The sequence below is a fragment of the Crocodylus siamensis genome, chromosome 12, assembly GCF_052110815.1.
Source record: "Crocodylus siamensis isolate JL-2025a chromosome 12, ASM5211081v1, whole genome shotgun sequence".
Classification (NCBI taxonomy): Eukaryota; Metazoa; Chordata; order Crocodylia; family Crocodylidae; genus Crocodylus; species Crocodylus siamensis.
The window spans coordinates 8,513,140-8,538,709 of NC_143406.1; the positions used below are offsets into that span (position 1 = coordinate 8,513,140).

At 55.9% G+C, this 25,570-nt stretch overlaps 2 protein-coding genes across 6 annotated transcripts in view; one reads left to right on the forward strand and one right to left on the reverse strand.

Annotated features, from left to right (window-relative positions):
• The window catches only part of KLHL17 (kelch like family member 17), a 34,531-nt gene extending 13,614 nt beyond the window's left edge, over nt 1-20,917 (reverse strand). Inside the window, exons 1-4 of one of the 2 annotated variants that reach the window (XM_090023502.1) lie at nt 20,784-20,917; nt 2,890-3,153; nt 2,117-2,238; nt 266-487 (exon numbers count right to left, since the gene is read on the reverse strand). In XM_090023502.1, the coding sequence (XP_089879628.1) occupies nt 266-487; nt 2,117-2,238; nt 2,890-3,100 (555 nt within the window). In that variant the 5' untranslated portion in view covers nt 3,101-3,153; nt 20,784-20,917. Of the gene's footprint in view, nt 1-265; nt 488-2,116; nt 2,239-2,889; nt 3,154-20,289; nt 20,428-20,783 lie in introns of those variants that run through there. The other variant, XM_090023500.1, reaches the window with a different exon arrangement.
• NOC2L (NOC2 like nucleolar associated transcriptional repressor) overlaps nt 20,602-25,570 on the forward strand; it is a 64,235-nt gene continuing 59,266 nt past the window's right edge. For 2 of the 4 annotated variants that reach the window (XM_090023496.1, XM_090023499.1), the window contains exons 1-4: nt 20,602-20,982; nt 21,091-21,200; nt 23,477-23,653; nt 25,269-25,449. In XM_090023496.1, the coding sequence (XP_089879622.1) occupies nt 20,743-20,982; nt 21,091-21,200; nt 23,477-23,653; nt 25,269-25,449 (708 nt within the window). In that variant the 5' untranslated portion in view covers nt 20,602-20,742. Of the gene's footprint in view, nt 20,983-21,090; nt 21,201-22,236; nt 22,300-23,476; nt 23,654-25,268; nt 25,450-25,570 lie in introns of those variants that run through there. The other 2 variants (XM_090023497.1, XM_090023498.1) reach the window with 2 other exon arrangements.

Here is a 25,570-nt window from a genome sequence, read left to right on the forward strand (position 1 = left end):
AGGATGGGAAGGGATTTCCTGGACCTCTGAATTCAGTCTCCTGCAGTCACGGGCAATTGCTCATCCAAAAAGGTCCACAGGAGGGTGGAGTGGAGGTGGAAACTTGCCCAGCATAAAAGGAAACCTAGCTCCCACTCAGGCAAAAGCACGGGGAACAGAGCATGATACAACCATACAGACCGCAGCTGAGACTGTGCAGCGGAGGCGTGGAAGCAGAGGCTGTGCAGGGGGGTCAGCTCAAGGTGTGGGTAAGACCTCCTCCTACCTGCTTGAGCGGCAGCAGCATGAACTCCTCTGTCTTGGACACCTCCACGAAGTGCTGGAGGACGTACTTGTGGGCTGATTTGAGCAAATCGCTGCAGGAGTGTGTGTCGGCAAAGCCCCGGATGCCCAGGCAGTTGGAGGGGTCCAGCTGGCTCAGCAGGAACTTGCAACATGCATCCCGCACCCCGTTGAGCTGCAGGAGGCTGGCTGCGGGCAGGAGCGTCTGCGAGCGGACAAGGGAGGAGGAAAAAAATGGAGGGGTACCAGACCAGAAACCCACTGCTCCTATCTCTGCTCTCCACAGAGACAACCCTATCATCCCTCCACCCAGGCAGGGGCCTAGGGTTTGCCGACATGACTCCGTTCTTGGCCAGCTGACAGGCAATGCCCTTGTGCAAGACAGCCTGAGATGCAGTGATGCAGAGCAGAGCTAAGACTTGGACAGTGTCCAGCCAAAAGCCAGGGTCCTACTGGGTCTCATTGCAAGGCTGCAGCTCACCAGATCTCCTGCGGCTTCTTAGCTGCATGTGGGCGGTTGCATTTCTCACAAATCCCTTCCCTTACAATGGCCTCGGAGTCAAACGTGGCTAAGGAAGGACTCCTGCCATGCCCAATGGGTGCTGTGCAGGCAGGAGGTGATTTCAGCCCCCCATCCTGCCTCTGCCAGGGGTTCTCCCCATGCTCCAAAATGTTCTTGGTTTCCAGGAAAAATATCTAGGCCCTTCCTCCCAGCTGCCTGCTCCGTGTAAGCCACGCTGCATCCCCACCACCATGTGCTCCTGGAGGGGGGTTTTGCTGGGTCAGACTGGGGCCACCTGAGCAGAAGCCCTTGAAAATGCGAGTGGGAGAGGAAGGGTCGTGTGAGGCCAGCCCAACCAGCAACAACCGCAGCACGTTGCCTGGCCAGCTGTCAGCAAAGGGGCTGTTCAAACCTTAGGAGACCTGGAGCAGGGGGATTCAGTTGCATGGAGCCAGACGGACAGGCTCCAGGCCAGGAGACATCCTGAGGCGAGAGGCCCCGTGGCAGGCTCCTGGAGTCTGGGCTCCCTCCCCTCCCACCCCAAACCTCCATGCCGATTCAGCCCGCAGCTGTGCTCCGGGGGGACAAGGTTTCAGAGGGCCATGTGCTTTTTGAATGGGGACGAGACAAAAATAATGGCTGTTCTGCTGGGATTCAACAACATTTCAGGGGGTGCAGGTCTGCTGCCCTCCCTTCCTCTCCCAGAAAGGACGCAAAGGCGGGAGCAGGGCTGTGTGGGAATCCAGCTTGGGTGGACGTGACCTGTGTTAGTCTCCCCACCCCTGCTGCCCTCTCCTCTGAGCTGAGACCTGGTCTGCCCTGAGTTGCACATGCAGACGCTGGCCTGCCCTGACCAGCCAGAGCCCTGGTGCTGAGGCTGATCTGGCTTCCAGCATAGCTGCTCTGTTAGTCTGGCTCTCCTGGGTTACAACAAAGTAAGAGATGCTTCTAACCCTTGCAAATAAAGTCCAAACCCAGAGGGAAAGAGGCTGGAAGACAGGCTTGGTCCCAGGCTAAGCAGCTGGAGAGGGCCCAAGTAGCCAGCCCTGACAAGGGGGAGCAGCTGCGCCTCCTGGAGAAGGGCAGGGCAGCTGCTGGCACTCCCCCCAGATTTGGCCTGCTTGCTGCAAAGCCCTATAGGAAGCCATTCCCTGCAGCTATAAGGACAGCTTTGCCTGTGGGCATGTGGGAACCAAACCCCCCTTAGCCAGAACCAGGTGCCAGGTGCTGCCGTAGTGCCAGGGTCTGAAGGTCCCAGAGAAGGAGGCACTCGTCCTCTGTGAGTGCAGCTGGATGGAGGGGTCACTTGGGAAGGGAAAGGCACTGCCTTACCTGCACGTTCCCTTCGCCCACCACGATCTCTGCTGTGTAGGCATACTGCACCAGCTGCTCCAGGGCCTGGGGGTCAATGTCGTGCAGAGTCACGTGGGTCTGGCGGCTTTCACTCATCTCATCTACAATGACATGCAAGAAGCTGATGAAGCCTGGCTGAGAGTCTCAGCGTGGAGCAAGCCAGTCGTTCCTAGCAGAGTTCATGATGGCAGCAGCTTCCCCGGCTGGTTTATAGCCCCCACTGGGTACTGAATCCTGGAGGTCTTTTTTCCCTTACCTGTACACAGGTAACCCACCACTCCCGACTTCCTTACGGCATCTCCCTCTTGCCTTTCAACAGGGCTGAGCCTGTCAAAAGTCTCCTCCAAATGCATCTACGATCAGACTTGACATTGCCCCTGCCTGTTTCTGTGCCATCAATTTAAATTTAGGTAAGCCCACGTGAGGTCTCCCAGGGTAGCTCATGAACCTCATGTCACCTCACTCTCACTCAAGCTACTGCTCAGTCTCTGTAGCATAAATGAAAGGGGACTGCAGCCCATGGGCCCTCGGAGACACCTTCTGAGGGGCTCTCAAGCCTCTTTATATACATTTTCCGATGCTGGCTGGGACGGGATGTTGTCTGTGGCCCCACCAGGGAAAGATGGGTCTGGACATGGAGAAGGCAGGAACACAAGGAGGGAAAGGGCGAAGGCTCATGGGCTGGAAAGGGAAGAAGAAATTTAAAGCGAGACCGAGGGACATGAGAGCCTGTGCACAAGGCTGATACTTGCTTGTAAACATGGCGTGGAAGTAGGGGCTGCAGGATGCCAGCACAACCTTGTGGGCCTTGATCTCCTTGGTGCCCACGTGCAGCACGATGTCGCAGAGCAGGCCCCGCTGCCGCATGCGGTTCATACACACGAAGGCGTCGTGGTAGTGCCGCTTGGAGTTGTGGGAGATGCTGTGGCCATCCCGGTTGAGAAGCTGCATGCCGCCCTCCATGGCTGTGAGTCAACGGCGTGCTCCCCGTTCTCCGCTGGGTCTCTTCTGCGTCACTGTGGAGGAAAGCCAGGGCAATTAGCCATGCAGGAATGAAGGAGGCCCCACCAACAGCCGGGACCAGGGGACCTGGGGGCATGTAGACCATCCCTGCCCAAGCCGACTGGAGAAGAGCTCCCCTCCAATAGACTCCGTGGGGGGACTCTTCTCTGTCCCCAGATGAGACAAGTGGAGTGCCCAGCACCATAATGAGCAGAGACACCACAGGGCATCTTCATCCTGGGCTCAGTGCTAGCTAACACCCCTCTCCAGTGCATTTATAAATGGATCAATGTGCTAGTCGCATCTCAATATAAGCCTTGCAGCTTGCCCTGAAAGTCACAATCCCAAAAGACCTAGCAGTGCACACCTCCAAGCAACAGTATCTTTGGCAAAGCTCAAATAAGTGGCACAGGAGAGCAAACAGCAAATCCTCTGTTCCACTAGAAAAGAGCAAATCTAAGCTGCGAATCCCACATTCACATACCCAGGGTTGGGGTTAGATGTCATGAAATAGTCACGGGACCCAAGTAACTGGGATTTTGTTCCTGACCCTGCCTGTGGCCTGCTGCAAATCACTCCATGGCTCTGTGCCTCAGTTTCCCTCCCTGCTATATATTTGTTTAGACAATTAACTATTTGGGGCAGGGACTACTTCTCTCTGGTCCATAGAGCATCTAGCTCTCCACAGAGCCCTGGAGGCAACACTGATGGAAATAAGTCATCACCAGCCAACCAAAGAATTTGCCCCTCTCTTCACCTGATACTCAAAGCCTTTTGGCTCTTCTTAAAAACATGGAACACAAGAGGAGCCAGCTGCAGGTTATAATGTCCTCCTGCCCATTTAGCGCTCTCGTCTCTTCTGCAGCAGGGTCAGAGACATCCCAACCCTCTGTCTGGGAAAGGCATCTACATGCCCTTAATGTTCTTCACTGTCTGAACAGTCCCAGACTCCAGTTTCCCCATTCAGTGCTTCGCCAGCTAGTGTTGTGTGTGTTCATCCCCTATCCCAAAGCCCCCCAGCCTGTCTTGAGACCTCCCCGGCACAGACTCAGATAGCCCAGCCTCACTGTTCCTGCAGGGCTGTGGAGAGTGGCTTGCACTATGACTGACCTCCCCAAGCCACTTCGCTATGAGAAGTAGCACAGTGCAAGGGGCAGCACAGAAGAGCAAGTACCCATATAGCCCGCTTAGATATCGGAGAAGAATTTTCCCTGTGCTGGCCCATGTGCTCTGGTGTGCCCCCAGGTACATACAGACCCTAGAGCTGACTGCGTTTTGAGCTACACCTGTCAGTCAGGGCTATATTTCCCAGACAAAAGGCAGGAGGCATTATCCATGATCTAGTCTGATCTCCCTTGCCCTGGAATAAACAAAAGATTTTAGCAAGGCAATTGATATGGTCTCCCACCACATTTTCGCAAGCAAGCTAAAGAAGTGCAGGTTGGATGAATGGACTGTATGGTGGATGGAAAACTGGCTGGATGGTCAGTCTCAGAGGATAATAATCAATGGCTCGATGTCTAGTTGGCAGCTGGCATCAAGTAGGGGTTGGTTCTGGAGCTGGGTTTGTTCAATGCCTTCATCAGTGACCCGGACGATGGAAATGGAGAGCACCCTCAGCAAGTGTGCAGGTGATATCAAGCTGGAGGGAGTAGTAGATATGCTGGAGGGTAGGGCTAGGATTCAGAGAGACTTTGACAAATTGTAGGATTGAACTGAAAGAAATCTCATGAAGTTAAATAAGGAGAAGTGCAAAGTCCTGCACTTAGGACAGAACAATCCCATGCACTGGTGCAAGGTGGGGACCACCTAGCTAAGCAGCAGCTCTGCACAAAAGCACCTGAATGTTACAGTGGGCAATAAGCTGAATATAAGCCAGCAGCGTGCCTTTGTTGCAAAGGCGGTGAACGGCATCCTGGGCTGCATTAGTAGGAGCGTTGCCAGCAGATCAAGGGAAGTGATTATTACCCTCTATCTGGGGCTGGTGAGGCCACATCTGGAGTACTGCGTCCAGTTACGGGCACCCCACTATAGAAAGGATGTGGACAAATTGAAGACAGTCCAAAGGAGGGCAATGAAAATGTTTCAGGGTCTGGGGCTCATGACTTGTGAGGAGAGGCTGAGGGAACTGGGCTTATTTAGTCTGCAGAAGAGGAGACTGAGAGGGGGTTGAATAGCAGCCTTCAGCTCCTTGAAGGGTGGTACAGAGAGGATGGAGCTGGGCTGTTCTCAGTGGTGACTGGTGACAGAACAAGGAGCAACAGGCTCAAGCTGCAGCAAGGGAGGTTTAGGTTAGAGATTAGGAAACACTTTCTCATGAGGAGGGTAGTAAAGCACTGGAACAGGTTACCCAGAGAAGTGGTGGACTCTCCATCCTTCGCAGTTTTTAAGACCCAACTAGACAAAGCCTTGGCTGGGATGATCTAGCTGGGGCTGGTCCTGCTTTGAGCAGGGGGTTGGACTAAATGTGACCTCCTGAGGTCCCTTCCCACCCTCACTGTCTATGATTCAAACTACTTGGCTCAGGCGGCAGCAGTGGCCTTGTCACCGCTGCTTACCTGGGGCACACAGCAGGGGTGCTGCTCCTGTCTTCATGGGGTGCTTTGTGCCTGTGGTGCGTGCGAGGGGCTGAAGTTAGACCATTTCTACAATTCTTTCACTCCCTGGTGCCTTTCAACACTGGGGACTGAACTTGATGGCCCAGGAGGCCCTTTCCCATCCTATGACACCTCTAAAGATCCTCCGCACCCCTCCCAAACCTTATCCAATGCCATGCGGCCTGGGGGTGAGCAGAGCTCCTCTGCCTGCCGGGGGACCAGCCTGGGCCTCAGTCAAGCTTTAGGCCACTGGAACTTTAGGCCAGTCAAGCTTTTTAGCCTTGGACCAACTCAAGGCACCCCTTGGGAAATGCCAGCTCTTCATTTTCACCCTTTTTTGTGATTACAGAAAAATAAAAGAGCAGCTTTGCTGTTGTGAAGAACTCCGGGGGAAAGCAACTATGGATTTCTACTTGAAATCTCTGTTTCTGTTGTGAATCCTGCTTGCAAACCTAACGGTGCTAATAGTGCATGGCACCCCAAGCACCCTTGAAAGGATCTCCGGGTACTCCAGGGTGCTGTGGCACCCTGATTGAGAATCCCTGCTTTCGGGTATGCCTTACAGCAAACAGCTTTGGAGTTGTTTTGCAGGGCAGGCTGAGCAGGGAGGAGCAGACAGGGCTAGAATATCATGCAAACCTCCCTTTGGGCGCACACAGAACGGGACTGATGCAATCACTCTGGAGAGCCAAATCCCATCTGGAAGGGGTCAGGGAAGCACGGCTGCACCCTGGAAACTCAATAGGAGGAATTATCTCTCCCTGAAAGAAGCGGGGGGGTGCACCTGGCCGCTTGGAGGGATGCACAGGGGAGGAAAGGCATTTGTTCCTGCAAGGATACTTCCTCCCCCTATTACCAGGCTGCTTAGCCCGCGTCGGAGCTGCCTGCTGTGTTGTGAAAGGCGTCTGACAGGCTGCTAGAGCTTTGCTGCACCCAAAGAAAAGGGAAAAGAGAGAGAGACAGACGCTACAATGAGCTGGGAAAGGAGGGGCTGTGGAGGAAGGAAAAAGGCAGCTTTTAAGAATCAGGCAGCGTGTTCCTCCAGATTCGCCAGCCCCCGCACTCCTGCCACGAGAGAATCCCCTCCGCCTCGCCGTTCTGCACGACACCTCCCCGCCGCCGACCGCGAGGCCTCTAAAAATAGCAAGCCTTCGTGCAGGGCTGCTCAGCCAGGAACACATCCATTTGTTGCTGTTTAAACAGCAGAGCAGGATGTACCGGGATGGGGGTGAGACAGGTGCCCGGAGGCGAGACCTGCTGTGCCCCGTGGGACTCGGAGCAGCTGAGGCAGGAGGGGCTGCAGGGGAAACCAGGGAAAGTTGGCAGCCAGGGGGCAAGAGCAAACCCCGGCCACGATTTCCAGGGGTGGCGGGGGGAATCCGATGTGCCCTCCAAAGGCGAACACCTCTGATGAGCTCAGTGGCCCTCTCCGGCTCTAACTCCTGGGTGCTGATTGCATCGTGCACACCAGGCCCACGACTCAATGCGTGTGCAACATGGGGCTGGTGAAGGTGAGAGATAATTATTAGCATCAAAAGGCAGCCTTATTGCCTCGCCTGGGCTTTCCCAGCATTGCTTTCTTCTCTCGTCAGGTGCGATCAGCTCAGAACGAGCCCCCGGTCTCCCGCCTGCTCCCTCTCCCCAGAGGGATGTGCCTGCTCAAGCTGCTCTACCTCCCCAGTATGCCACCAGGCATGCTCTTCCCCAGAACTGGTTTAGGTTTGCTCCAGTTGTAACTGGAAGGGCTTGCAGCCTCCCCTTCCCCATCCTCACCAGCACAGTCAGGGGAAAGAAGGGAGCACCAAGGGAGTAGACAAGGAGATGCCTGGGTTTGAAGGAAGAGCTCTGCAGCCTTAGCAAAGCCACGGGGTGTAACATGTCCGCTCAGCTCCAGCTTATGGACAGGGGAAGAGAGACTGTGGACAGACAGCCTCCCTTGTGCCAATGTATCGGCTTTGCGGATGAAGTGGGTTTGCAAATGCTGTGAAACTGAGGGGGTCAGGAGTGGGGTCGAAGTCAGTGGGAGCCAGTGGAAAGCATGGACAAAGGGTGCTAGGCAATGTCAGGTGCTCCTCGTGCTCTTTCAGGGTGGGGACTGCACACTCGGGGCGCGGATGCCCCATCTGCCCAGGCTTCAGGGGCTTCGGGAGAGGCCGAACCCTCCTGGTTCCTGGAGCAGCCCCTGCACAGGGGACCTCCTGGACTGCTAGAGAGAAGCACTTCTCAGGTTAGCGTATGCCAGAGCTGCTCCCTCTGAGACCTCATTTCTGGGGGTCCTCCACCGCCAGGCTCACTGCACCCTAGGGCATCGCTTCTTTCCTTTTAGGATGCAACCTCTGCTGCTGGACCACAGTGCTACAACGACATCCCTACTGCTTAGCGAGCACTCCAGGTATCACCAGCACCAGCCACCACACAAATGTCATAAGATTTGCTTTAAAAATATCTTCATATCCGCTTAAAAGTTAGGAGATTTATCTTTTAATAGACTTTGGCTCTTTTTTATCCAACTCCAAGTGCCTGAGGAACACACTCAAGCTGCACACATGTGCTTCCCTGACTCTCACTTAAAGGAACCTGAGACAAGGTTCTCACAACATAACATGACTCCAGGACCTGGGGCTTTAAAAAATAACTTAACAGCTATCAAAAGGCTCGTCATGAGATCACGAGAGATAACAACAAGGGGATGGATTCCCTGATTTTCTTTACACCTAGTTTGTGGGTGTCTTATGAGCATTTCCTTTGGCTGCTCTCTTACTAGCAGCATGGCAGGCCAGGCTATTTACAGGGCTGTGGCACAGGACAACGTGCACGCTCCTCTCCCGAGATATACAACCTTGTAATCCCATTTGGAAAAAAGAAAGCACAATCAGGGGGCAACCGCTTGGGTGCTTCTCCTGACGGCTCCTGCACAACTTCACCTCCCCGTTTAAGCTTCTAACCCTTCCAGTAGCCAAGACATCCGCCTGAAGACGAAGGGCTGTCTGTCCCGCTCTGCAAACAGATTGAGCACCACTTCCTCTCAGCGGGGAATGGAACAGCTGCCATAATTAAACAATAAATGATAACACTGCTAAGGGACACCCACTGTCTGGGAGGGCTGAGCGCACGCTTCCCGTGCGCCGCTGACACTCTGACCCCGGGCTGCAGCTCAGAATTAGATCATCTCCCAGGACAGCCGTGCCACCCCGTGCAGTCTGGGCACTCCATTAGCGACGGAGAACAAATCAAATCACCCACTCCCCGGTCACCCTGATGAAAGGTCACCTTCCTCAGCAGCTGCGGATCAGAGGCTGCCATAAGGAGTGCTAACCGGAGCCACTGCTAGCTGCCTTGTCAGAGAACTATAAAGGCTGAGCTCCCCTCCTTGGGCTCAATCCCAACTTCTAGAGGTGCCCCTACCGTCTGGTAACTCAGGCCCATTATCCCACAGCTCCGACCCACAGTGATGCCCATGTGCTTTCAGGGCCTGGAAATGGAGGGGCTCCCCTCCATTTGCTGCTTGTGCTGTGGGTATAGAGGGGGCTCCTAGTACTCTCAGGAAGTAAGAAATGCTGCCCTCTGCAAATGGGCATCTGTTGAGATACCACGAATGGGGAGCAGCAGTGGGACCTCGAGAGACAGGCAGTGCCCTGAGCAGCGAGGGGGAAAACTAGCCTGTTTGCTTGACACGCAGGAGCCTGGCTCCATGTGCCCCGTCAGACAGAAAGTATTCAGTGGCCAACCTGTATTAACTGCTTCGGTTATGACAAAGGAAGAAGAAAATGCTTGTTAGGCTCCCATGCGACAGAGCGTGGCCGCGCATACAGGCTCCACTAATGAATGCAAATGATCCTGGCCCAAAGGGAAGTCTGTTCTCCTGCACAAAAAGCATATTTTGGAGGGAGTGAATGGAAACATTCGGAGCAGCAACTGGGGCACAGCGTGTCCCCCAGGATGAGGCTCGGAGCCTGCCCTTCCCCCGGACGGGCCTGGGAGCACAGAGAGCTCTTGGCACTGCTGGAGATCACGTGCCTACCTCGCCCGCGAGGAGCCTGATGTACTGGAGCTCAGCCCGGAGGCACCCACAGCAGCAGGCAGAGTGCGGGGGGCGTGAGTCTCTGCCGGGGTGCAGGACACGTCCCCTTCTGGTCAGATACTCAGGACTCTCCGTCAGTGCTTGCTCACGTACCCGGGAAGCGTGACTCTCCAGCAGGGCTGCAGACGGAGGTGGACAAGTTGGCCAGTGGAGCTGTATCTTTACTGCCTGGAGTGAGGGCCTGTCTGCATTCCCACCCCATCAGTGGCATGCCTATCCGTATGCAGAGTTTTTAAAGCAGTACCATCTCCCAGCAAGGGGGTTGCTTCAAAGAGCATCCCCGTGTCTCATCCTCAGGGTGGGGAGCAGAAAACAGGTTAAGAGAAGTCACCCAGGGGCCTGATACACTGCACGCATGGACAGCATAGGCCCCACATCCTGTGTAGTTTTGCAGCTCTGCCTCATGAGGGAGAAAGTTATACAAGCCTGAAAACCATGCATCAAAATGCATGGCCTCCTCACTAGCCTCTCCAGGCTCTGAGCCAACTGCTGCAGCCATAGGTGAAACCCTGAGGCCCTTGCTGTGCCAGTGAAGAAGTAACAGGGAGCCTGAGCTGGGGAGGTGTGGGGCTGGTCACAGAGCAGAGGAGCACCTATTCCACCCTAAAGCCAGCAGGTGCCCAGGGCATTGCTATGGTGCATCTTCCCATGCTGGGAGAAGGAGCATCTTTCTGAGTCCACTGTGTGGCTACCAGCCCCTTCCAATATTGCCATGGGGTATTTGCTTCAGTATTGCTCTACCTCATTGATACCATTCCAGTATCGCCTCTTCCATCCCCTCCCGGTCCATCTCACACACACATGGCTGATGGGTTTGGCCTCCCTGGAATTGCTTGGAGACCCTGGAGCCCACAAGCCACCCAGCCAGGAGCAAGGCAAGGCTACCAGGACTAAACAGGCATTGCAGCGGGCAAGGCATTCTCACTCGCACACCGCTCAGAGCTGGGACAACAGGCGCAGCTGCAAAGCAGCTGTGTGCGCCGCCCTGCTTCTCTAGAGGCAGGCAACAAGGCACCAGCTCCCAAGGGCTGCGAGAAGAAGATGCTGCTCCCTCACCTTCCCCAGCAGGCCCCAGGTATGGGGCATGAGAAGAGGGAGTGGTAGACCCCAGAAAAAGGGATGTCAGCACATCAGGGCTGTGCCTGGGGAGGCCAGTGACCCTGCCCCTTCCATCACCAAGACCACCCCAGGACCTCCCACGGCCTCCATCACCTCAGCCTCTGAGTGCCTCAAAATCCTTATCGTATTCACCCTCACACCAGGCCTGCAATGGGGGAAGGCAGGGCTGCTATAGCCATTTAGAGAGAGGCTTTCTGGGCCTCAGTTCCCCAAGCAACTTGTCCAAGCTTACACGGGAGCTCTGTGGGGAATGACTGACAGACAGACGGCACATCAAGCAGCTTCTCGCCCTCCCGTGTGCCTCTGGAGCTGCAGGATCCTTTGAAGAGGCTTAGTTTTCCTTCTGTGCCCCTGTCTTTGGCAGCACAGGGCTCCCAAAAGGGTCTTAGTTTGGGGTTGGAACATGAATATACCTTGGTCTGGAAACTCTTTAGGGGAGAGACCGTATCTTCAAGTGCACTTGTGAACCCACTAGTGCAATGGGGGCCCTGTGCTGTACTCTAAAAGCAGAGTGATGAAGACGTGGGCTTTTCCCTGCCACGACAGGCTTTGTGTATTGAAAGCAGACAAATGCTCTTCCACTTCTTTTTTAATGCGCTGTCTCCAAGGATGATCTTTCTGCAGATTCAATAAGAGGCAACCTCGCCCGCTTACAGTACTTCATTAAGAAATGCCACATAGGTACCAATTATTAGATCTCACTCCCGGATTTGGGGAGGGGGGTGTACTGTTTCAGGGAAAACCCAATTTAAAACATCCTTGTTATTCTGGGTGTGTGTGTGTTGGAGGGGGGAGAGAAGTGCACATAGAGGCGTCTCTCTGTGGAGGGAAGGGAATACGGCTTAAAGACACAGAGGCCTCCAGCCCCGGGAGCACGCCGAGACACAAATAGCTCAGCTGACATGCTCACAATAGACTCAATGGGGCTGTGGCAGAGCAGAGCCAGGGATACAGCATGTGCACATACAGCAAGGCAGCAAGCGGGCCGCTCTGGGTTCCTCCTGATACCCCTCTTCATTTTTCAACAGCAGTGTCCTCAGGGGGCCCTACCCCACTGAACACAGGAGTCCATGCTAGGCAGCCATCTGACCAGCGCTTTAAGAGACCCCTTACTCGACACCTCCCCTCCGGCAGCCTGCATCTGAAAAAGAACTATTACGAATCCAGAGATGCAGCAAGAGGCATTTCTGACGGGTCCAGCGACGAGCATCCCTAAGATGCATCCCCAGAAGGCCCCGGTTGCAATGCAAATCAGTGAAGCCCAAAAACTTCTGCTCTCTTCTCCCCACTGACCTGACCTGCAATCCAGGGAAGGGAACAAGGACCGGGGGGACGGAGAGGCTCAGCGTCTCCCTGCCCGTCACAGAGGCAGAGCGCTTGCCTGGCAGTAACGAAGAACGATGTGCTGATATTCGGAGGGGGCTGAAGAACCTCACAAGGGCCGGGCAGGCAGGACTCTTTTGCTCTGGAGTGACAGAGCCCTGCTCTTTCCCTTCCTGCAGGCTGTGCCACCCTCTGACAGAAACCCCAGGCAGGAAAAGCCCATTGATTTCCTCCGCTCAGCACAGCCGGCAGTGAGGCGACGCAGCAAAGAGCAGTGGGGGGGGAGATCAAGCGAGCCTTGTACAGCAGTGCTTGCAGAGCCGCGCCAGCCCTGGCCAGCAGATGCCGCGAGGCCGGCGCCACTCGGCGTGGACCGCTTCGCGTGCATTAGGAAGGGGAGTATGAACATTGGCTGTTGGGTGCAACACAGCAGTCCCTTCCTCCCGCAGCCGACTCCCCCTCTCAGCTGCAGGGAGGGGTGGCGGACGCTAAATGTCAACAGCCTCTGAGACAGCCAGGGCCCAAAGATAAATGCGCATGCTGCTAAAGCTGCTTACTGCTGATCACAGAGCCCGGCCCACGCGGGTCTCCTGCAGCACAACCCAGTGAGTTGCAACCCGCTGCGAGCCACGTGCCCTGGCGGCCACTTCCACCCTGCCCGGATCCTCACTCCGAACGCCTCGTGGTACCTCTGCACGGGTTCCTGGAGCAGCCCACAAACTAGTGGGACCCCCCCCAATTCTTGCACCCCGCACCCCCAATTCTTTGGCCCCGTTCTCGTCCCAAGAGCCCAATCAGGCCTGCCAATCACGGGCATCAATCCACCCTCCAATCCTGCCCAGAGGCAGCGCGGGGCATGGCGCCTATGGCTGAGATCGTAGCAGCGAGATTCCCTGGCTTCCTGCTCTCCTCGTGGGCTTTTGTGAATTAGGCATAACTGACACACGCCGAATCCTCCTGTCTAGACAGCCTCAGAGAAGTGACAGGCTGCCAGGGAGTCTGGGGAGCCTTGGTGGGAGGGGGCAGAGGAAAGCAGAGAACTACCCGATCCAAAGGGCAGAGGGTTTCTAGCAGGGACGTGCGGGCAGCCCACTCCAAAGGCAGCTGCCTGGGAGCAGCCAGGTCTCCAGGGCAGTCTGGGAAGGACTGTGGCAATGGGAGACAGAAGTGACATACTGATGAAAGATCCCAAGTGTTCTGGGGCAGTCCCAAATTTCAGGGCTGTTTCCAGGGGTCTCAGAGAGTCCCTGCAATAGGATGTGGGCTCCAAATCGGGGACCTGCTTGCTCTTGCCCACTCCTGACCATTCCCACGGCATCAGGCAGCATCCAGCCAGGGCGACTGAGGAGCACAGCTTATTAGCCCAGGCCCCGGGTCACTGCTTCTGGAGGGAGCCATGACCTCAGACTCAGCAAATGCAGCACGAGGCTGCCAGGCACTGCGGGGACACGGCCATCCCGTTGTAGGTTCAGGAGGTAATTGAGGGAGCTACCCCGCTCACTAGAAGCCACATTCACGTGGCTGTGTTTGGAAGGCAGCTCAGTGGACGTGAAATTGTGGCGCAGACTATTTCCAGTCCTGGGATCGTGGCCTGGATTTTCCTAGGGAGATGGATGGTGCGTGGATTTTCCCTACCCACAAGCTGGTCTCTTTAAGACGGGTCTCCCAGATCTGTGCAGAGGAGTGGGACCTGTGCACCGGTCCCTAGTGAAGTACTTGCTGCAGTGGAGCAGCCAGCTTAGGAAAGTGTCCCTTTCTCCTTCAAGGTGTGAGCCCAGTGCAGCAAGCCCCTCGGCCCAGCAGCAGGGCAGACCATTACCCTTGTGAGAGATGCTCTGCCTCTGCTCAAGTCATGGTGCCAGCCCCTCTGAAGGAGATGTAGGTCACTCTGTCCCTCCCCGGGAATTCTCCCCGCGCGCAGGCAGGTAGCACATCGCCACGACTGCCATGCAGGTCTCATGTTCCTGTCCCTCATGGCCTGTGCCAGCATCCGACCACGCGCAGACAGGACCGTGTAGAGGGTCCTCATGAGACATAGTTCATCTGCTGCCTTGCTGGGTCCCTGCTGCAACACTGGGGGCTGCGCAGAGGATAAGCAGTCAAAGGTCAGCTGGGCTGGCATGGCTAAGACACCCCTCCATGAAATAAAGCTGTGTGACCTAGTGCACAGAGCACAAGGGTGGGGTGTGGGAGGCCTGGCCTGCAGGCCTGCTCTACCACCGGTGTGCTGGGTGCCTTTGGGAGAGTTCCTCCATCTTCCCTGCCTTGATTTCACCCCCTTTATCATAACTAAACAGGGTGGAATTGGGGTCCAGACCCTGCTTCCCTTTGCCAAATGCTTTGAGCTTCTAATGCTGAGCAGGGTGAGGGGGGGATGTGGGGGCATGTGGGCACGCTAGAAGGGAGGAATAGGCTGCAATCAGACCTAGGCAGGTTACAGGGGTGGGCGGATGAGAATAGGATGGGATTCAACACTGACAAGTGCAAGGTGCTGCACCTGGGGAGGAAGAGCCAGCACCATACCTACAGGCTGGGGAACTCCCTTCTCATCAGCACGGAGGCGGAAAAGGATCTTGGGGTTGTCACTGATGCCAAGATGAACATGGGCCGGCAGTGTGGGGACGCGGTCAGGAAGGCCGACCGCACCCTGTCCTGCATCCACAGATGCATCTCGAGCAGGTCCAGGGAGGTGATCCTCCCACTCTATGCGGCACTGGTCAGGCCGCAGCTGGAGGACTGCGTCCAGTTCTGGCGCCGCACTTCAGGAGGGATGTGGACAGCATGGAGAGGGTCCAGAGGAGGCCACTCGTGTGATCAGGGGGCAGCAGGGCAGGCCCTACGAGGAGAGGCGACGGGACCTGAACCTGTTCAGCCTCCACACGAGAAGGCTGAGGGGGGATCTAGTGGCCTGTTACAAACTAGTCAGGGGGGATCAGCAGGCACTGGGGGAGTCCCTGTTCCCCTGAGCACCGCCAGGAGTGACTAGAAATAACGGGCACAAGCTGGCAGAGGGTAGATTCAGACTAGACATCAGGAGGCGCGACTTCACGGTCAGGGCGGCTAGGATCTGGAACCAACTTCCAAGAGAAGTGGTGCTGGCTCCTACCCTGGGGGGCTTTAAGAGGAGGCTAGATGTCCACCTTGCTGGGGTCGTTTGACCCCAGTACTCTTTCCTGCCATGGCAGGGGGTCGGACTCGATGATCTGCTCAGGTCCCTTCCGACCCGACCAACTATGAAACTATGACACCAAACCACCAGCTTCGTGGGCTCAGAGACTCATGCAAGGTTGTGCCACCACCCACTCAGTTGTAAGCTCAGGGCCACATCCAGATCAGGAGCTTTCTCGCAGAGGTGCCAAGAGTGCTGGGAGCTGAGGTTGTTTAGCTCAAAATGTTTCCCAACCCACAAACCCCTGAAAAGCACAGAGAACGGAGCAGAGCCCTCCCAAGCTTGGAGTCCCGAGTGTCAATGCCCTCACCACACGGACAAACTACAGGACAGGCCAGGGAGTACATACATGCAAAAGACCCCTTCTAGCTATCCCAGCTCGGATGCACTGGAGGGGCAGGGTCACAGACACGGTACTGGGAATCCTCAAACCTAACCTTGCTCCCCTGCATGGAGGCCGATGTGCCATGCCCGTACTCCCGACTGGATCATCACAGGCAGCACCTCAGGGGCCAGAGGGCCAGCTCCTCTCTTCCCTGCTGCTCATGAACTGCACCGGAGGATTCCTGTAGCAAACTGCAGGCTCATACCCCCCTCAGCACGCACCACAGAGCTGAGGCTCCCACTGTCCTCAGCTGCCTCCCAGGTGCAAGAGGGAGATATCAGCAATACAGCAACCCCAAACGCCCCCGTTGCAGGGGTACTGCCCAAACTTTTTTTTTTTAATTAAAATATATTTTTATATAGAGAGAGTTATAGACATCCTCTATCATAAGCTTTCCATCACACATCTTAAAACCTCATTAAGAACCCATACTTCCCATTACAATAGGGGCAATATCCTGAACAGCTCAGGAGCTAAAGAAAACCAAACAGCGGAGCAGCATTGGATGGAGGGGAGGTCACAAAGTTAGTAGCTGAGCTAGGAACAGGCCTTGCATCTTCCAGTTCCTAGTCCAATGCCCAGGCCACTAGCCTAGAGGCGTAATCTTGCTGGCTGTGTTGACTAATGCAATAACCTCCAAGGTATTTATGTAGGGGTGCACTGAGCTGTCCACTGCCTGGATTATGGGAAAGTTCCCTTTTTCCTTAAACTGATACGTAGCAATTACACAGCTCTTCCTCATGGGCGAAGCACAGCACAGGCATTGACCAGATGCACCTCTCAGATCTTTGGGGCTAAAAACACAACCAGCTCAATTCAAACTCCAGCAAATCCCAGACCTTACAGGTGGGCAAGCCCACTGTCCCACTTTAAGCCCGTATGAATGATCTGAATGAACACTTTGCCTCAGAAGAGCGAAGGGACGCTCAAGCCTGGTATGTAAACAACTGTGCCTCATCTGTTTTGATGGGAGTCATATCCTGGATTAATCAGGATTGCATTAAACCGGTTATCTGTTTCTAGCCCTAAGCGCAGGGAAATGTGAGCTTTGCATCCCCAGAGGGGAAACTGAGGTAGGGCCCAGGGGTACTGCCTTATAATGGCTGGGTCAGACCTCAAACCCCGGTGCTCCTGGCTCTGGGCCCCATGCTTTTCAGGCTCTTACCCACAGATTTGGGAGCAAGAAGCACAAAATTCAGTGCGTTCCTCAGGAGCACCCCACAGTCCAGGATAAGAACGTGTGTTCAGGGCTTTGCTAAGGTGCAGATTATACAGGGCTCCTCACCTGGGGTGCGGTGAAATTGAAAACACAGAGATCATTTACCTGGGAAACTGTGACAGAACCATCTATCACGGCAATCTTCCACAGGTCACGGATCGTTTACCAGGCAGAATATCTCACGCTCGCCCGGGCAGGGCACGAATATCCAGGAACACTTCTCCGCCAAAAACAAAATCAGCTGCTAGGAAGCCCCGTGCCCTCTCTGCAAACCCCATCCCCTGTCCCCTACACTTAGGGATGGTTAAAAGATGCTAGACTGAGAGTCCTGGGGAACCTCAGGTCCAGTTCACTGCATAACGATTTATAACCTAGGGAAAGTGGGTGCTGGACACCCCCCGCTGCGCAACAGCGGCAAGACCCTTGGAGGCTGGGGCAGGATGGGGACAGCAAAAGAAGGGGCAATATACTTCTCTGTGATGTTGTCTTACCAGCATTTCCCAACCCCGACTATCTAAAGGGCTCTCCATGGCCCAATCATTTCTTCGCATCTCTGGGAAAGCCAAAAAGCAAGCATCTCACTAGCGCCCGTGGTGCGGCTGGGTTTTGCAGCACGTCCACTTATTCCACGCAGACAAGACCTGCCAGCAAGCTTCTCTCTCCCCCTCCTGAACAATACCAAAACACTGCACTGGGTTAAAGAGTAGCTGGGAGCCGGATTGCCGCCCTGGAGCCATCCACCACAGTCAATGTGACAGCCCCTCCTGCTGCCTGCTGGGCTGTCAGCAACCTCACCAAGAGGCAGGCACGTGGAGACAGAAGCACAAGGAACATGTGATGTTGTGCCCTCGGGTTTGATACGCTCTGAAGGACCAGCAAGGGCAGCGGGTACCAAGCACGAGGCACCTCGGCTGAGAAAGCCCCATCACCGGCCCATGGAATTGGACGGTAGGGGATGACAACCAGAGCCTCCCAGTCATGCAAATAGAGAGGCTCTGGGTCCATCAAGTGTGCAGATCAGGAGCCTTGAACTGTGTCTGAACACCAGTGAGAACCCCAGGCAGAAATTAGCAGGCAGCTGTTGTGTCCTCAAGCAGCTTAGTCTGCTGCACTCTGCACTTGAAGCCTACTCTGAAGCCCACCGAAGGCAACTGTCCTCTGGACCAGGCCTCCCTGGGAGTTTCCCAGTCAGTCAGTGGGCTGCTACGTTCAGAGAAGTCTCGACTCGAGGTCTCCAGCCAACTCCCCCTGCCAGCACTTCACCTGATTTGAGCCAGATGCCATTTGCTTCCACTTGGTGTCATGGTTCAACCCACAATTGGGAGATACATCACCAGGAGAGGGAGAACGAGGCAGCCCAAAGGGATCTCAAGACTGCCTTATGCTATTTTATATGCACGCATAGACCACGAGAGAGACACGCTGGACCCTGCCTGCGTCAACCCTCAGGGCAAGCAGGTGACACCCACTATTCCCCTTTTGGGCATCCTGCCCCCACTGCTGGGTGGTTCTGGCCGTCCCCACTAGAGCTTGGCGCACATCCACCTCCTCTGCAGGTCGACATGGAAAGCAGGCTATAGACCATGTAGGAGTGGCGTGGACATGCCAGGCATTTCCCTTGCCAGAGGACTGGAAAGCAGGCTACAGACCATGTAGGAGCAGCATGGACGTGTCAGGCATCTCCCTGGCTAGAGGGTGCAACCCTGTCCACATCATCAACAGCCTCCATCTGTATCAAGGGACCAAAGGGACCTGTGCAATCCAAGTGTGGGTGGACCACACCACAAATGTCATCTTCCCCCACAACAACAGCTCACGGCCCAAGAAGGCTCTTGGTAGAAAGGGCTGAGCCCATAAACCGTGGTTGGAACTCACCTATGGCTGGGTTGGCCTCGAGGAAATGGACCCAGGATGCTTGTCCCAGTTTTAGCCAGCCATTAAGGGGACTGGTCTGCTTTGCAAGTGGTTAAGAGCCACTGGGCACATCCGGTAAGGAGCTCTGTATAACGTCTACCTTAGAAAGGCAGCCTGCCAGCGACCAGTGCACATCCCTTTCCGCAAGAGCACCGCTGGATCGTACCTGTGGCTGACAGCTCTTCAGAGGCAGTCAAGACCAACCAGGCGGCCGCCTCCTTGCAACTGGATCCTCTGCAACTGTCATGGCCTCTTCACCTTCAACACAGCTCCAGCAAGGTGGGGACACAACCAGCCCCGCTGGTGCAGCCGATCAAACCGGGAAGATCCCTCCCAGGACCACGTCTGGCCTTGCTACACAGCAGGGTGGGTCAGTGGTGGCTTTAGTCCTGTAGTCAGATCCCATCTCGTGCATTTTAGTAGTCACACGGCACGAATTCCTAGATGCTGAAGCCCCCAAATCCCACAAAGTTTCTGCTGAGGATAATTTTCTTTTTTTAGAGAAGAGTTACATAGAGATGAAGGAGTGTGGGAGGGGAAAAAAAGCATGCTCAGCACAGAAATGCCGACAGCCGTAAGGAGAGCAGCTGAGAGGTGCCGTGTAGGGACAGGCAGCATTTAGAGGCTGGGAAAAGCGACGTGACTTAAAAAGGCAGGACTTGTTTTGAAAACCAAATTGCCCCGGCAGTTATCCTCGGGGCGGGGGGGGAGGGATAAATTAGCATCCAATGCCCCAAATGCAAGGGCTCGGATCGTGCTGGCGATGTGGCAGGATCGCAGGGACAGGTGTAATCAAAATTCATGTTGTGTGTGTCCTCAGAGCATGTCACTGGGCTAAGGGAGTCACGTTACAGTGGTGCGTTCTTGTAATCCCATCCCTCTCTCCGCCGGCGAGCAAATTCACCAGACGCAGAAATGGCATGTTTTTGCTCTCGCAGCCTGACAGCACAGAGCGGTCCCTTACGAGGGGCATCACACATGTAGCAACCCCCCCCAAACAGTCTCTCAGGCTAGCCTGGGGAAAGCGCCTGCTTCAATCGTCGCAAGCTCCCCACGGCGGCCCTGCTTTCTGCAGTGCTCCGGGAAAGCGGGCTGCCCATCTCTGTAACTCAGCAAAAAACCCACCAAACCCCCAATCCCCCCCACCAGCAAATTCCACCTGGACGAGAACTCCTTTTCCCACTGGGGATGGGCACTACGGGGCACAACTTGAAGCAGAAAGGGGGGACAGCCAAAAAACCCCATCATTGCTAATCAGAACTGAGCAGGGGGGTGCGCTGGGCGACCTGCCTCGCTGCCTCCTTCGCCCCCCGCCAGGACTCCCTTTGCACGGTCATACTCACAGCTCTGGGTGCAGAGGGGTGGCTCATAACTAAGGCTCTCCGGCAAGGATGCTGGCCCCGGCCAGGCAGGCTGCTCCGAGGGCTTCCAGCTCCCGCGTCCTTTGTCTTGAGCCCCCCAATTTTTTTTCCCCCCGAGCCGAAATTGACGCAAATGTAAACCAACCAGGTGCAGGGAAGGCTTTTAAGGGCGCGCCGGGGCTGCGGCCGGCCCGGGGGAGCGGCGCGGGGGGCGGCCGGGCCCCGCCTGCCCAGCCCGGGGCGGCGGCGGGGCACGGGGCGGCAGCCCCCCGGCTCCGGCCGGGCCCCCGCGGCGCGGAGGCTGCGGCTGCCGGGGCCCGCGACGCGCCTCCTTAACCGGCGGGGCGCAGCACTGCGGGCTTCCAGCCTGCACCTGGCCCGGGCAGGGGAGGGGGCTGCCCGGGGTCCCCCCGTGCCGCGCGGGGCTCACCCGGGATGACCCGGGCGCGCTGGGCAGGGGCAGCGGCCGCACTCACCCCGCGCCCGCCGGCGGCTTCGCGTGTCCCTGCCGCGGCTGCTGCCCCCCGGGCCCTGCCTCCAGCATCCTCCGCTCGGGGCTGCTTGCAGCCGGCCTCCTTGGAGGGCTCCCAAGCCGTGCCTGGGCCGCGAGCGCTGGGGACGGGCCCTTGCGGCCCCCGCCGGCCGAGCCTGGGAGGCCGGCGGGTAGTGGAGGTGGTGAGCTCCTCTCCTACATGTTCGCAACACCCAAAAATAAGCAAGGCTTTCTAGCAAAGGGGTCGCCTCTACTAGGAGCCCTGACTGCTTTTTCCCTCCGGACCACAGGTTCTGCAAGCGGCGGGCCGGCCTGCGGAAAGGCGACCTCGGGCTAACGCTGACAGACCTGACGCCCGGCTCCCCAAAACCCCGCCAGGCGCAGCCGTCGCGTTAGAAAGGTAAGACGACCGATATTAAAACAGGAGCCGCTTTGATGCGCAAAACAACAGAAAGCGGTTGGTTTTTTCGAAGTGGTCCGCTGAGACCCTCAGCAATTTTCAAGTGGTTGTGGGGGGGCGGGGAAAAAGTTTGAGAACCGCTGCTCTGGGCTAATACGGATACAGCCTGGATACCTGAATCGGGCTCGCGCACAGGTGGGCCGCAGGCCTCGTCAGCTGGGTGGGGAAGGAGGGGGTCTGCCTCCAAAGCGTGGCCGGTGGGCAAGACCCCGCCGCCGACGCCGACGCCGGGGGAAAGGGCGTCTGCGCGTGCATGGGCAGAAGGGGAGATGGCCGCCCTGTGGAGGCCCCCAGACGCCCGCTGGGGGACACGAGGTGGGCGGAAGGCCACGCGGGCCCTTCCTCCACAGCTCGGGGTGAAGCTGCTGAGGGCGGGCACGGGGCGCCGGGAGAGCTCGGGGGACGCCCAGCCTGGCTCCCGGCGCGGGGGCGCGACCCGGCGCTCCTGCGCCGGCAGCACAGGAACCGCTGAAGGGCGGAGCGGGGCCCTCGGTCCTCAGGCCTGTGTGTATCTGTACTTACACGTATTGGTTTACACGAAATATATGCACACCTACTCAAATACACATGCACACATCTGTACACCTCTGCGTGTGTGTATATACACACATACCCGTCTGCATACACGTGTGCATCTATGTATACATACACACATACAGAATACACAGAAACAGGCAAGGTTCTTTGGGTACTCAGCCTACACCCCTAAGACACATAAACACATGCATATATACACCCATGTGTACATATATGCACACCTGTGTAAGCACACACGCACCGATATACATGCATATGTGTGTGCATGGATGCACATTCACACGTAAGGAGCTGCAGCCAGGCCCGGCTCCCCCACTTCCCTTTCCCAACCCTCGCGCCCGCCCGCCCGCACGGTGCTTCGGCCTCTGGACCGCGCGTCAACCCCCGAGTCAACCCTGCGGCGCGTGTGCGCAGGCGCGGCGGGGGGGGGGGGGGGAGCGGAAGCGCGCAGCACATTGCGGCAGCAGCGCGCGGCGCGAGGAATGGCGGCGCGCGGCGCGCGGTGAGCAGGGCCCGCCCGTGCGGCCCGCGGGGAGAGGGGGCTGCCCGGCAGCTTGCAGCGCCCGCCTGGAGGGAGCTCCCCCTGGCGGCGGGGCGGGGGCCTCCAGCTGGGTCCAGCCCAGCCTGCAGGGGTGCAGTGAGCCCCTTTGGGGGCTGTTTTGGGCTGAGCACCCCCTCCAGTGCCAGGGGCCTGGGCACAGTCCTTGTGCATCAGCTCTCCCCCATGTGTGGGGAAGCCCTGGAGTGCCCTTGTGCGCGGGCCCCTGGCAGGGGATAAGGGGCCACAGGCGAAGCGTGGAGCCGGCTGGGCTGGCGGGTGCAGAGACCCCGATCCCTCCCTGCTGGGCTGGGGCGGCGGTGGGGGCAAAGCCACTGCGTGCTGGGGTTGCTTGCTGAGAGCACCCAGCACGGTACGGCCCACGGGCAGGTATCGGAGCCCCCTGCTGTGCCATGACCCCCACGGGCACGGGGACCAAGCTGTCGACTCCAGCCAGCGTCTTCCAGTGCGATTTCCCACCCTGTGTGGCTGGCAATTACAAGGGAGAATCTCATGGGCAACTAACCTGGTCATTTTTTTTTTAGGGGTTGGTTTTAGTATTTGAATTGCAGGCACTTATTGAAACAGGAGGCCTGGGCTTGCAGTTCTCCTTTCTGCCTGGAAGAAAGCCCGTGAGAGGTTGTAAGCAAGCCACCCGGTCTGGCCTATGGTGGTATAAGACCGTCCTGCCCTCTGATAGCACTGCAGCATGCCAGGCACCATGCTTTGTGTGTAACCCCATTGGCACAGGGTCAGGGAAGGTCAGATGTTATTACCCTGCCATGGTTTCATCCAAAGCTGGCTTTTTGGGAGTGTCTGTTGTGTTACAATTCAAACCCCAGTATCTCCCCAACCCAAGGGGCAGTACTTTTACAGGTTAAGAACTGATTTCTTTATCTGGTGTGAAGATCCCTGGTGAAAACTGGCAGGAGCAGGATTTTATCAGGCCCTAAAGTTAGCTGTTCAGATGGTTGTTGACATCCAGATTAAACTTGCTGCTTTTTCTTTGGTAAAAACTGATCATGTTATGGTTTAGTTGGGATGGGCGGGATGTGATATGACATGAAACTGAATTCGGGTGCATTTCAAATCCTGCATGCGTTCTTACCCTGTCTCTTTTCTCTCCTCTCTCTGGAACTAGGAAACTCGCGGATCTGAGCGTAGATGAATTTTTAACCTCTGGGTTTGAGTCGGAATTTGAAGGTGACTTAGAAGAGACTTTGGAGCTGGCAGAAGAAGGCATTAAAGGGAAGCAAAGCCAGAATGAGGAGGAAGGTGGCAGGAAAAAGAAACCCGTCAAAATGAAAATGGCAGAAAAGTAAGAGAGGTTTTTTGTATTTCACGTTTCCCCAAAGAGTCATTTAACACGTGGATTCTTGTGTTATCCTGAGATGCCCCTCAAAACATTTTCATTTCTAAGCAGGCCAGCATAAATAAGCTCAAAATAGACCTGGTTTGTTTTAGTCAGAAGGTGGGACAGAAACGAGCCAGGATCCCCTTAGCCAGATTGTGGGTCCAGACCTTTAGCCTGTATTAGGTCCTGTCTCTGAAACAACTTACAACTTACTAGGGGACAGCTGTGTTGTTACTAGCTGCGCAGACTTGGTCCTGTCCGTAATATGAGTGTGGCATTAAATTAAAGTTGGTTGGAAAAACTCAGGTAGACTTTTGACTCCGTTGCTGCCCTTGACCTTGCAGCACATTGCGTGTGCAATAAGCAGAAGGGCGACTCTTCTATCTGATGGAGTTAAGGGTAGATTTTTATTTTGCTTGTTTTACAGTGAAAAGTTCCTGGGATTTTCTTTTTGTGCAGTTCATAGTGATGCACGTTGCACCATTTTTCCCCCCTGACAGCGTTTAATATTTTTCACTGGTATTGCTTTGTTTTAAGAGTGATGTCATATTTTGGCTTGTCTCTACCAAGTTTCCGGAGTACTGCATTTCCCTGTGAATGTCGAGGAGAACAATCTCTACCTCCCTTTGAAATTTGACTTGATAGCAAAGCCTTCCTGAGCAAAGGGTTTTGGCAAGCCATAGAAATGGAAACTGCTTTTAACCCAACACTGGTAGGGTTTTTCCAAAACAAACAATGGAAGACTCTCAATATCCAAGGTACTGTAGCTCCAGTTCAGGAGAGCCAGTAACTCCAAAACACGCTTTCTAGCACCTGTATGCACAACTTGGCATGGTTTGCTTGGGAAAGATCAAGTGCAGTCTTAGGGTGTGTGTAGACAAAACGGGGGCCCTAAATTGAAGAGGTGGGTTTTAAAAAACACCGCTTCAGTTTAGGGCTGATTAAATCCCCGTGTCGTGCACACACCCCGCAGACTTGCCTGCCTCTCTGGCAGGGAGGGGAGGGTGAGCTGCTGGCTGGCAGAACGGTCCCTGTGCTGTGGTGGGGCTGGGGCTTCCCTCAAGAGCAGCAGCAGCCCCGCACAGGCAGCACCTGCCCGCAGGCACCCAGCTCAGGCAGTCCCAGTAGGCACCGCAGCCGCGGAGGAAAGCACCAGGCCCCTATGCATCTCAGGCAGGTAGGCTCCAGGGGGGTGGGAAAAAAAACCCATCAGTCTCGCCTCTTTTCTTGGGTGGAGCCTGCTTTCCTGGGCTGCTGCCAGGCTGCCTGCAGGGTTTCCTGCAGAGCTGCACAGAGCCCGGTGCTTCGCTCCGCAGCTGTAGGGGCAGCAGGCTAAAACTCCGTGAAGGAGTTTTAGTTTGCTGCGCCCCAAGTCATTTAAGGCACATTTTGCCGCTGAATTTCCTACAGCGCCTGGAATTAATGCGCAATACACTGCCAAGGCATGCAAACAGCGACACTGTGAAAGTGATACAAGAGCACTTAGCCTGCTTGAAGTGTCATGTGCACACACCGCTCGTTTCATCTACACACAGCCTCAGAGCTGGATCAATAACTGGGTGTTACTGCACTTCATCAGGAAAGTGAGGAAGGGGAAGGCGTCTGAACACAAGGACCAGCTGTCCCGGCTGAAGGAGAGAGATCCGGAGTTTTACAAGTTCTTGGAAGAAAATGACCGATCCCTGCTGAACTTTGATGACTCGGACAGCTCCGAGGAGGAGGAGGAGAAAGGGCTGCACATGCTCCCTGACACTCTGGAGGTACTGGGCCTGTATGAGAGAGGAAGGGGGCACGTGCAAAAGGCATAAACATTTGTATGAGTTACTGTACAAGGGTTGCATTCAGTTTTGGCTTGTGTGGGTGCAGAGGGCCTAACAGCGG